The sequence below is a fragment of the Hemibagrus wyckioides genome, linkage group LG10 (assembly GCF_019097595.1).
Source record: "Hemibagrus wyckioides isolate EC202008001 linkage group LG10, SWU_Hwy_1.0, whole genome shotgun sequence".
NCBI classification, from domain to species: Eukaryota; Metazoa; Chordata; class Actinopteri; order Siluriformes; family Bagridae; genus Hemibagrus; species Hemibagrus wyckioides.
Window position 1 is genome coordinate 23,260,141 of NC_080719.1, and position 12,550 is coordinate 23,272,690.

At 38.3% G+C, this 12,550-nt stretch overlaps 1 protein-coding gene across 1 annotated transcript in view; it reads right to left on the reverse strand.

Annotated features, from left to right (window-relative positions):
* The window catches only part of LOC131360266 (mucin-5AC-like), a 38,431-nt gene extending 26,626 nt beyond the window's left edge, over positions 1-11,805 (reverse strand). Inside the window, exons 1-18 of the mRNA XM_058400511.1 lie at positions 11,727-11,805; positions 11,446-11,490; positions 8,970-9,231; positions 8,764-8,878; positions 6,430-6,520; positions 6,035-6,141; positions 5,708-5,924; positions 5,497-5,625; positions 5,263-5,380; positions 4,491-4,651; positions 4,198-4,313; positions 2,976-3,086; positions 2,650-2,719; positions 2,419-2,556; positions 2,140-2,304; positions 616-710; positions 404-530; positions 63-318 (exon numbers count right to left, since the gene is read on the reverse strand). Of these exons, the coding sequence (XP_058256494.1) occupies positions 63-318; positions 404-530; positions 616-710; positions 2,140-2,304; positions 2,419-2,556; positions 2,650-2,719; positions 2,976-3,086; positions 4,198-4,313; positions 4,491-4,651; positions 5,263-5,380; positions 5,497-5,625; positions 5,708-5,924; positions 6,035-6,141; positions 6,430-6,520; positions 8,764-8,878; positions 8,970-9,231; positions 11,446-11,490; positions 11,727-11,805 (2,402 nt within the window). The remainder of the gene's footprint in view (positions 1-62; positions 319-403; positions 531-615; positions 711-2,139; positions 2,305-2,418; positions 2,557-2,649; positions 2,720-2,975; positions 3,087-4,197; positions 4,314-4,490; positions 4,652-5,262; positions 5,381-5,496; positions 5,626-5,707; positions 5,925-6,034; positions 6,142-6,429; positions 6,521-8,763; positions 8,879-8,969; positions 9,232-11,445; positions 11,491-11,726) is intronic.
* Between the last annotated feature and the right edge of the window lie 745 nt (positions 11,806-12,550).

Below are 12,550 nucleotides of genomic sequence, written 5' to 3' on the forward strand. Positions count from 1 at the left end.
TTATGATTTTAAAATCTCCTTTCTGTTGACATTCAGACACGATAAACGCTAACCAGACATACCACATGCCACCGTCCTTGCTGATGACCTCTCCAGGAGGAATCACAGACCCTTTGTGGTAGCAGGAACATTTATCCAGAGACACACATTGGCCGTTCTCATTGAGATACATTCCTTCAGCACAAACGCACCCATCCACCGGGTCAAAGGTCACGCCGCAGGTGAAATCTGGATCGCTGTGACAGCGACAAGACTGCATGCTACTCCAGACGTCGTAGGTATAAACCATGGTGTTTGGGCAGCTGGTGGCATATTTCACTGTGAAGAGCACATTATTAGAATCAGGTCATGGTGTTATCTCAAGATGGAAAATTTGGTGGGATAATTGGTGATTTTTACTCACTGCACACTTCACTCCTCCATCTGGGGAGAAGGACTCCTTTAGCGGCGCAGGCGTGGACGTAAGACGAGAGTGCTGCACACATGCAGTTCTCACTGTTCTCACAGTTGCAGGTGTCATACATGCAGTTCTTTAAGGACAAAACAACACAGTTAATGATGGAAATATTTAATAGCCATTTAATACTAAATAGCCAATTAAGCACTGCACTGTACCTTCTGGTAGATATCTGGGCTGATCTCAGAGTGACACGGTGCGAAAACACCATTAGGGTCTGACAGCAGGGAGCACCACTTCTGAGCGTACTTTTCTGGAACAAACAATGAGAGAACAAATCTCTTACAAAGGATGATTGAGTTTTTAAATTGATTATGGAGGATAAAATACATTTAATCTAGGTTTTAGCTAGTTGTAAAGAAGCAGATAGTAAAGACCTAGGGTTAGGGTTAGGGTTAGGGCTAATTCCACAGATTTAATGAATACTTGGAAAGTAGAAATAAAAATGGATGAATGGAAGAGTTTGTTCATGACATTGTAATGGAGTTCATTTATAATCAAGTCCTGCAGAAAACACAGGGACAATTCAGGCAAAGCGGAAAAGGTAGGTATAGTTTGTGAATGGAATTCTTACTTCTGATGAGACATCTGTCGCTCAGGATATACAAGAAGTAGGAAATTGTGTATCTAACTTTATTTCTTGTACATGTGTGGAGTTTTTCCTTCACTTTAAACCATAGATAGTGCAACTTTAAAAATCTTAGAAAATAACAAACATATATATTTATATTGATAAGAAAATGGAGTTCATTCAGCGCTGCTTTGAGGAAGGATGTTCATATGGACGTTTATATGATGTTGGATATACTGATAGTGTATCATGGAGTAAAGATTAGTTTTCGATCTCTAAAAACACACCAGGAATGTTTGGAAGACCAAACTATTCCAGATTAAAGGATGTAAGGAGCGCTATAAGAGCAGAGCTGTGTTCATACACACACCAATCCACTTTCTACTGCTGCAGCTACTGCTGGACTTCCTGTAGATCCTGAGTGACCGATGTCTCGTCCAGTCAGAGGGAATAATTCCATTCGCAAAAACTATACCTACCTTTTTTCGCTTTGTCTGAACCGTCCTTGTGTTTTTGGATTTGTTATTTTGCTCTTCTTGGCCACCGTAATTTTGCGATGACAGAAATTCAAACAAAATCAGGCAAACGAAAAATGAGATTTTTGCATCGTGTTACATTACAACACAAACTGAGCCAAATCCCTCTTTTCCATTCACGTGTGTGAACATCAGTACAGCTCTCAGAGAAAGTCAGTACATGTGGGTCTCACTGGGAGGAGTTTAAAAGAAGAATCATGTGCTTGTGATTTCACCAATTCGGATAGTTTTACACAAAACAAACCAAACCAAAGAGCAGTGCAAATTTTTATAAGAATCTGCTGAAAACAAATTTTTGGCTGCAACAATCCTGAATACACTGTGAAATCCTCCAAGGACTGATATTTAATATATAAGCAAAGTATTACTTCACACCTTGGTCTGTTTGCCTGCTATTAGGTTGAACACACTTTAACAAACCCTGTTTAATCTCATGAAGGGTGTGATTGATATCACACACACACACACACACACACACACACTGGAAATTCCTTCGCCAGTTGGCAAATATTTAAAATTAGTGTGTCTGTGTTCCTTTTTTCAAATAAGTTATAAATCAGGAAATGAAGAAGTACCATTTTCCACGCTGAGACTGCAGGGGTTCTCAAAGGTGTTCTTCACTTCAGGACAGTTAGCTCTGGTCCCCCAGCTGTTTGCAAAACCAACACCGGTTCCTTCACGCGATCCACTCATGGTCGTGAAATCATCGCTTTGGATGCCGTTAAAGTTTCCACACAGACCTGACCATGAGATCTCAGAGAATCACTTCACTATTCACTATCACAGTTCCACTACAACATTAACATCAACAGTTAGATACACATGATTGTGTGCAAATGGAAGCTTTTACACACCCAGTATGTTTTGCTTGTGAGTCACGTCCAGGGTTATGTAAACCTGCATGATGGGTACCAGTTGGATCTCCATCTGAAGCCCAAAGGACGTCTGGACGATGATGTAAAACGTGGTGGGGCGGAAAATATTCACACCGGCTGCAGTGAATACAAAGCAAGCATCATTGAACATCTCGCTAACATGGCACGACACTCAACAATGAAATATACATCTCTTTTGTATTTACTCACCTGTAGAGAGAGGAAGCTGAGAGTAGATTCGGTTGAGAAAGACCTTTCCGTCAGGCTGGATGTTAAACACCTGAAGGCAAAAGTCCATATTAGGCATTATTTAATATGTATTAGATAAAGCAACTAGACTACAGGTCCAACCAAATCTGACCAAAATGCACCGTACTCTTACATTAGACTCAATGCAGTTGGTAGTATTCTGGAATCTAAGCGCACCCTGCTACTACTATTCACAGATGTTTCCAATCTGAACGTGTTACTTGCAGCAGAAGCAGAATAAAGATCATTAAAAAAGTAAAGAATTAAAATGTGTAAATGTTACTCACAGTGCTTCCGGCAGACAGAGCCAGGGTTACGGCCTTCAGACATGTTTCAGTGGTCGTCAAACCACAACGTATCAGATCTCCTACAACCACAAACTCAGCACCGCTGGTTTGCTGAGGTAAAAAAAACAACAATAATAATAATGATGATGGAACTGATTTATTTCTTTTCATTTTAAATGGCTATTTTTGAAATGTTATAATAATAATGATGATAATAATAAAGGATGAAGAGCCGAATTCCAGTGGCACTCTTGGAATTTATACTCACAATTTCTCGCCTTTAGCAAGAAGGAGAAAGTGTTCCTTTTGCAAGAATACCAGAAGGTATAAGCTCAAGTAGTAAGGACAAATTCAGACAAGTTTTTGTTAGAGATTAGTGGAAGTCCAGTTCAACACAAACTCAAGGATCATTGTATCGAGTCCAGCATGCTGGGTTTTGGTACATCAACAGTACAAGACACAGTCAGGATTGTCAAAGGAAAGATAAAGAGATATGAATACGTCTGTGCAGACGTTTAAAACACAAGCTGAACATGTCAATAAGGAAGAAAAAGCTAGTGTTCCATGTGGATATGGAATTGGGAAATGGATATGGATGAAGGAACTGAGGATGAGTTCACAACAAGAGATTAAAGAAAGAGCTCGTGGTGTAAATGGTATTTTTAGGATATTGTAAAAGAAACTGAATTTAAATGAAAATAAAGAGAACAAATTCTGGATGGTAAAGATGATGTAGAATTACTAAGAGCTGAAACCAAGCTCCAGAGAGCAAGGTAAGCTCCAGACAATTGACCACAAACAGTAATAAAGACTTGCACATGCTGCATGGGGTATAAAAGAAAACAGGAAACTGTACAAGAAAGAGTAAAGAACGATGAAATTCTTTTATACGCCATAAAAACTTAGAAATGGGCCTAGAAATGACGGCTAGGAACATTAAGAACCACAAGTTATGTATCTTGAGGTAATGCCTTCTGAGAGAAGTCTCTAAAATACTGTAGAAGTAAAAAGAAGGTGAAAATGAATGTGCAAAAAGTCAGAGGTCAAAGAAAGTCTTTGATATAAAAGATGAGAAAAACAACAAGGACAAAAAAAGAAAGAAAGAAAGAAAACTGGCTCCAGGGAGGGGCAGTTATTTATGGTTCTGTCATGTTATGGAAGATTGTAAGAATGAATCATGGTGAAGACTCCAAGAAGAAAAACTGCCTCTGTATTCATTTACTATCCCAAACTGGTAGCTGGTGTGCAAGTGGGGAGACCAGGGTAATGAAATGACTAAACTGGGATAAGATTGAGTTAAAGAACACATGGATGTAAAGAATATAAAGTAGACATTGCCTTATAAGAAAGAAAAATCGATAATTGTCAAAAATTTTCAATATACAATAACTACAGTTCAACTAAAGTCACAATTTCATGGTTTTGATATGACGTTCATTCCATCTTCAAAGAAATTTCATCCAGGAAAGTAGATTTAAGAAAAAGTCTTTCTTTAGATTGATGAATGAATTAAACTCAAATATGAAATCGCACTGACCTCAGCCAGAATGTATGTACAGTCGCCGTGGAAGTCGTATGTTTTTCCATCAAACGTGGTGATGTGAGATCCACCTTCTACAGAGCATGTACCGGGGCAGTCTTTCTCTATGCAGCTCCACTGGTTTGAGGTACAGGTGCTAAACACAGGAAAAGGTGAGCAAAATACATGAACGAGAAGCCTTTATTTTTGTCACATATACATTACAGCATAGTGAAATTCTTTCGTCACATATCCCAGCTTTGGAAGGTGGGTTCAGAGCACAGGGTCAGCCCCAATGCAGAACCCCCAGAGCAGAGGGTTGGGGACCTTGCTCAGTGGCCCAACAGTGGCACCATGGCAGTGCCCAGCTTGAACCATGACCAAGAACCCAGAGACTTAACCACTTAAGCTACCACTGGCCAATGAAGCACAGGCACAACCTGTGATACTGACACTGACGATACTGAGAATGATAATGACACCCTTATGACCTTCCATTTAACCTATTTAATTTATTACTTTGAGCTCAAAAGGACCTAAACATCATTTCCATTTCCAAGACACCCAAAGCCAGCCAACCACATATTAACACACTCAGAGGAAAGTGCTATCTGCCCTCTTCCACATATTGAGCTTACTGACGCTCACGATCGGCGAGACAATGTCATATCTCCAGCCTGAAGATTCATGATGACACAGCAAAACAGAAATAGGATTTCTGTTAAAACATACATTTTCAGAAAATCAGATGCCTTGAGTCTTCCTCACCATTCTTTACAGTTGCTGGTGATGTTCTGTCCAGTGTGATAGATTTTTCCGTTGTGAACGCAGGAACACTGATCCTGTGTGATGCATCCTCGACCCGTCAGATCATCCAGAACCAGACCTGCAACACATTTGTTCATCAGGTTATTCTAAATGAATTGAAAGACTACAATAAAGTATCAAAATAATCCACGTTATTCCTTTTACGTATGATAGCATGTTAACGCAGCTCGATACCTGGAAGACAGAAACAGCCATCGATGCAGTGTTCTTCACACACCTGTCCTCGGTCAGGATTTGAGCAGGTGTTAATGCACGGGTTCCCACACTCCTGATACAGCATGTTGGGATAAGGGCATGTTTGGGCTGTAAAACAAAAACTTCATTTAATTCATACTGTGTCCCATTACATTCAGCACGCAGTGGGTAACTGTTTCATTCAACATACGGCAGAACTGCTCTGTCCTCCACTGGCCCGGCTTTCCTCCGGCGTGCACACACTGGCGTGAATATTCCGAGATGGTGCTGCACAGGCAGAAGTTGCTGGAATTGCCGCTGCACTGGCACATGTCCGACTCGCAGGCTTTGATAAAGTAGTCGAGGGAGACGAGGTTTTTACAGTCACTGAAAGCTGGACCTGAGAGGAGCTGCTCACATGCTGACGTCTGTGAAGGAAACCAAATATGTGCTCAATATATGCTTAATGAAGATTTAATTGGATTAGAGCATTATTATTATTATTTATTATTTTTATTATTATCACTACAGGTCTTACAAGTTTCATGCAGGTGTCATCTGATGGAGGTGGTGATTCACTGCAGCTCTCAGTCGGATCGTCCATCTTCGCAAACTGGCTGAAGTCTGATGGTGAAATCTCAACCCCTTTTATTTATCGAGAGAAAACACAACACAGTTATTTGAGTGCATTTCCTAAAACACACACTTTCATCCGTCATTAATCAGTTGGTAATTATGCTGTATGCCGTATTCATCAGGTTGTATTCCTTGCATGTAATTATGATTATAGAACAATTTGTGCATTCTAATCTTTGATCATTGGTGATCATGAACATTACAGCATTGATAATGTTTTATATGTTATTCAAGTGTACAGAGTCTTACATAGGGTTACAGGGTCATCCACAGAGGTCATAAATAATGATAACCAACCATTTTTGATGAACTCGTTGTAAAGCTGAACTCCATTAAAGTCACCACAAAGTCCACAAGTCTGATTCTTGTACTTGTTGTCCAACTCCACCTGCAGACCAGAGTGAACCAAGCAGAACTTTTGATCAAATATGAATCTAATTCATGAACCATCCAAGCAAATAAGGAATCAGCTTCAGCTGCATGGATGCAAGCCCAGCCCACTCGCCCATTATTTAAATGTCATACATTATAACACGCCCTAATTTATCCTCATATACACATCCAACACGCCCTAAATGGCACAGTGGCACTCAGCGGACTACAGTTATTCAAGATCTGAGGAAAGATGTTGGAATTATTTCACTGAAGGTGAGATAGCACTGTGTGTGTGTGTGTGTCCATTGCTGATGCAGACTTTCAAATGACTGAAGCCTAAATATGTGATGTGACAAACTACCTAAAAGCAACCCTTGAGTAAAAGTATAGATATCTGACCAAAAAGTGACTTTGGTAGAAGTTAAAATCACCGCTTTAGAATATTATTTAAGTGAAAGTTTTTAAAGTATGTGATATTTATTGTACTTAAGTATGAAAAGCATTTTATATGAAAAGTATAAAAGTACGGGTAAATACAAAAAAATATTATAAAATATTGTTCCTGCAAGATTTATCTTTCCGCCATTTTGTTTCCTTCGAAAAAATGGCAAATGTTTACATTACGTTACATTTGTGAACTAACAATAATCCTGGTGGTCCAGCAGCAGGATCCCGTGCTCTCATTGCTGTGGCCCGGGTTCGAATCCCATGCAGGACACCAACCCAGCCACTAAAAAGAGCGGACCCTGCCATTGCGTGGGACAAACGTGTTGTTCCAATTGTTCCAAAAATGTTTAATAAGCAAATACACTGAACATCTTTGCCTGCTCAGTTTGCACCATGTGGATGTTTGCATAACTGCAAGACTGATTCTTTTCTTCAACATGTCAACGTGACAGAGCATGGACCGAAATAAGCACGCCAATATTTCTGTCTTTGGGTAAGCAAAAGAGGCACTTCAAGCATTCATTCCAACATGAGAAAACATTTCTTGCAAATATGGCCACGGGTGTTTATCTTAGTCACAAATGTCATTTGTCACCGTCGAGTGTCAGGTGCTGCCGCTAGTTCTGCTGCCATCAGGAAATCTGCCGTACCCTTGAATAGCTTGCTAGCATGACATGATTGCGCTTTGGTGGAAAATTAAATTAACTGCAGTTGTGCAAGCACAAGGAGTTGAACCAATTATCTAACTTATTATCTAACGAATATGTTTTGGGGAAATGTAATAAAAGTATACTTTTTTTTGCTGGAGTAAAAGTGAAAGTTGACAGAAATCTAAAAACTAAATTAAAGTCCAGATTCTCCCTACAAAAGTATTATTACTCCCACAATTGCACTGCTTTTATTGAAATGAACAGGTTCTTATTATATAGTCTGTTATGGATGTGTGCTTTTCTTCAGCTGTTTAAGGTCAAAATCAGTCTCACTTTCTTGTAGTTACATGAACCTAGCCTCTTTTTTTTTTTTTATTTTAGTACCAAAACATATTTCCTCCTCATTGCCACGGCCCGGGTCCGATTCCCAGGCAGGGCGCTAACCCAGCCACTGAAGTGTTAACTCTCAGTGCCAGTCCCGAGCCCGGATTAAATGGGATGGTTGCGTGAGGAAGGGCATCCGGCATAAAACATGTGCCAAGTTGTAATGTGCAGACCAAATGATCCGCTGTGGTGACCCCAAACAGGGAGCAGACCCCAAACAGGGAGCAGCCGAAAGAACTACAACATTTTAGTACTAAAACATGTCAGCTTTATCTAATTATATTAATTGAATGAATGAAATTTCTGATTGTGAGCCAGTTTTTTGTCACATACACAATCATACACAGTACGACATGCAGTAAAATACTTGTTTACGACTGTCTGTGTTATAGAAAAATATATATCAAAAATGTATATCAAATATATCAATTTTAAAAGTAAAATAGAATAATAAAGAAATAAGGTGGAAAGTGAAGAAAAAGTGGTGGACGTGTTAGTAATCGAGGTGGACAGGTCAGTGCTTTGTGCTGCACCAGGATTTGTTTAAGATTCACATCTTCATGTCCGATTCACACTTGACCCTAAGCCACATTTACCTGTTTATTAATCTTATATGAGGGTCCTGTATGTGGGATTATTGATAACATCTAATATTTTCATTGCAATTGCTTATATTACACGATATAGGAATAGGAATACAGACATCATGAGCTTAAAGGCTTCTCTGACTAAAGCCCTTGTCACTGTATGTTTCATATGTTTAATATACACTCACCATGAAAGCATCATTTCCATTCCACATGGCCACGAGTCCCAGCTTGGCGGTGACTTTGATGTAGGTGGGGTTTTCCTCAATAAGGACACCAGAGTGGCTGTAAGGCAGAGTCACCCTGAAGGTAAAGGGGAAAAAATCACTATTTAGCACTCTTTTATAACAACACAAAATCACTATGTATTTTTTCAGGGTTAAAGGTCACTCACTCATGTCCATCCACACTGACGGAGCCTTGGGAAAGTTCCACCACTGTGCCTTCCAGCTTCATGGTAATTTTGCTGATCTGGGGTTCACCATCGACGACCTGCCGCCTCAGCTGAACGTTGAAGTCCTCGTAGCTGCTGGAGCATTGTGACGTCAGGATGTAGTTACACGTAGACTGGAGCTGGAAGAAGTCTCCATCGTAGGTTTTGAAGTTGAAATTGCCCCAGGTGCTGCAGACTCGTTCATTATGAGCCGGACTCAGTCCTGTTGTTTAGATGGATGAGAGATTTTTAAAAAATGACCATTGTAATAGCTGACCAATATAAAGTATAACCTGTTGATCTGACATTTGATGAACAAAGGAATCCTGATCCTGATGTATTTAAAGACTTTAAGAACTTCGTGGCTCAAAGTGCTAAAGTCTCTGGGTTGTTGACCTGCTCCAGAGGTGCTCCAAAGCTGGGATATGTGAAGAAAGAATTTTACTGTGCTGTAATTTATATGTGACAATAGTCTTCTTCTTTTTCTTCATCATCATCATCATCATCATCATCTTCTTCTTCTTCTTCTTCTTCTACCACACTCAGTTTATCCTAGTTTGGTGGAAGTTAGCTTTGAAACAAATGCTCTACTTATCCAAATGTCCAAAGCAACACCCTGAATCTGATTCAGTCAAGATTCAGAACAATCAAGAACAATCAAGATTTGCCAGGCAAAATCTTTAAGCTTAAGTTTATTCACGTAATATAAACATAATAAAACAACAAAATTAAGGTATATTTGAGCTTGGATCAAATTATATGAAAATATGTACACATAATTCAAAAATAATTAAAAGAAAATAATTTAATTAATTAATTAATTAATTAATTAATTAATAAATAATAATAAAACATCTAATTGAGCTGTAGAAAAGTCCAAATATAACCAAATATATATATATATATATATATATATATATATATATTATATCTGGACACTTACTAACTGCATGCATGATTGTATGCATGCACATTTTTCTCATTTTTTAACCTGGACTTTATTCTACTGACAAATAATAGCAGTAATAATAATAATAATATCAATAATCAATAATAATAATCAACAAATAGACATGTACATTTCCTGAAGAAAATGTGAGGGGTGCTTGCCGTGGCAAAACTCGTCCCCGAGTTCATGGAGGAGATAACTTGACACATGTCACACACTTTACCTCATTGTTTTGAGCGGTTTGATATGTTTCATCTGTATGTTGCAGTAATGTCGAAATTACCCATTATTTGGGGTGGCGGGGTCACACATGATGTCATTCTGACACGTCACTCAATTCCCCTCACTGTACTGAGCGTTTTGATATGTCACATGTCTATGTAGCTGTAATTTTGCGATTTCCCATAATTCAGGGGGGAGGGGGTCACGTGACGTGACGTGACGTGACGTAAACCGGACACACGTCACTCACTTCCCCTCATTGTCCTGAGTGTTATGTGTTTATGTGACATGACTATGTTGCAGTAATTTTGTGAGTTTTATTGAGGATTCAAAATTCTGCCCATTCATTTCTATGGGAATTTTTGGGGCGTTTGATCGGGAATACCGGAATTCCGATCGCTTCTGAAAGTCTCAAGAATAATAATAATAATAATAATAATAATAATAATAATAATAATAATAATAATAATAATAATAAGTATGAGGAATAGTAATAGTGATGCTTTGCATAGCAAGCACCACTAATAATAGAGTCTCATAGCAAATTATTTATATATTATATTATTTATGTCTTAAGTCTAGCTTGAAATGAGAAAAAATATATATCTGGAAATTGGTTTAATAATCTTTTGTAATGATATAAGAGAAAATATTATATGAAGTTGATTATATTCAAGATATTTTCATTTGATGTCCTTTTTTTCGGACAGTGTCATAGATCCTATAAGTCTCATTCCTTGCAAATTTCCATATATGGTCAATAATTCTTATTCTTGTTAACCTGATGCTATGGTACATAATCAGTCTCAGGTCATTTTCATTACTACTATATTTGTCTGTTAAATCATCCTGGGGTTTTTGTCCGTATGTGGTTGAATTGTATGTGCAAAAATGCATGTATTTCTTTATCCTAGCACAGAAATTGTAGTGCCTGCTTAAAACCTATTAGAAGTGCAGATTAGAAACAATGATTTTTACTAGAAATCTCAGGTTTCCTGACTCCATGTTGGGGAAAAATTTACCCAGGCATGACTTTGATATTGTCTCTCTTCCTGGGTTGCAACACAACCTTCATTTTCAGTTCATTTTTTAAAGAAAAACTACATTATTTGCTACTCGAGGGTATACCTAAGGGTTTCACCAAATCAATCTTTTTAGACAATATCTATATCTGAATTTTCACTTCATTTCTCTGCACATGCATTTTGCTGACTACACATTTATAAGATTCCATCCTCAACCAGTGGCTATTGATGTGGGACTCACCAGAGATGGTCCTTTTCAGTGGTGGAACGTTGACTGGTCCATTTGCTGGTGAAGAGAATGGAGAGTCAGTGTTACAGTCAAGCACCCAGGCATATACTATATATAATAATCCTTCATATAAAATATTTATGAATTATATTCTGCTTCAGATTTTGGTATAGAAGCAGCAGAACTGGCTGTATGTAAGCAGAATATTGTAATATTTATTCACACTATGGTATGTTAAATATCTTGATTTCAGTCATAATCAATATAGACGGTGAATGAAAATCTTATTGTACCTGATTGAGAGGAGTTTATTCCAACAACGAGTATGATCCAGCTGAGAATCCATTTTGGATTGTCTTTGTACTTCCCCATGGCTGATCTGTGGATACCCTGAAGGCCCACAGTCGTTTATGAGAAAGGTTTTTACCTTACCATTAGCTTTTATACCACCTGCTATTGTATGACTCCCAAGGAGGGGCCAAGGCTTGGCCCTTTATCAACATTATACTGGCCACCCAGCTCCTTACTTAATCACAGTTTCCCTGGCATGCAGCCTTATGATTTATGGCTGCTTTTTACACCAAAAATAAGAAGAAAGATTTCATTAAAATATCACCTTTCCAAAAAATGCATAATTTTTTAAAGAACGGCATGAAAGTCAAAAGCTATTGATAAAATCGTCTCTTTCGACATCATCATCAACAACAACCTTTTGCATTTCTTATATTCCTCAACTGAACAAGTTAAATGTTTAAATATTCACTTTCACATGTTCATAGGTTTCCATGACAATTTTTGCCATATATTGATAAAATTATCTTGACTCACATGCCACACACTCATGCCTCTGCAGGCGTGGACCAGTGTACCAAAGATTAAATATCAATCATGCTCCTTCACCTCCCTATCACGCTTTTGTCTTTCTTATCTGTCTTATCTATAACAAGCAAAATCACACAAATGGAAAGGGAACAAAAACCAACATTGCTCTGACACATAGAAAGTATTTTTTCTTATCAGCATGCTGTCACCGGTGTAATATACACGCTTTCAATTAGACGACTCCACCAACAAACAGCAAAAACAATAGAGTTCTGTAAGTGCCATGATCAGCATC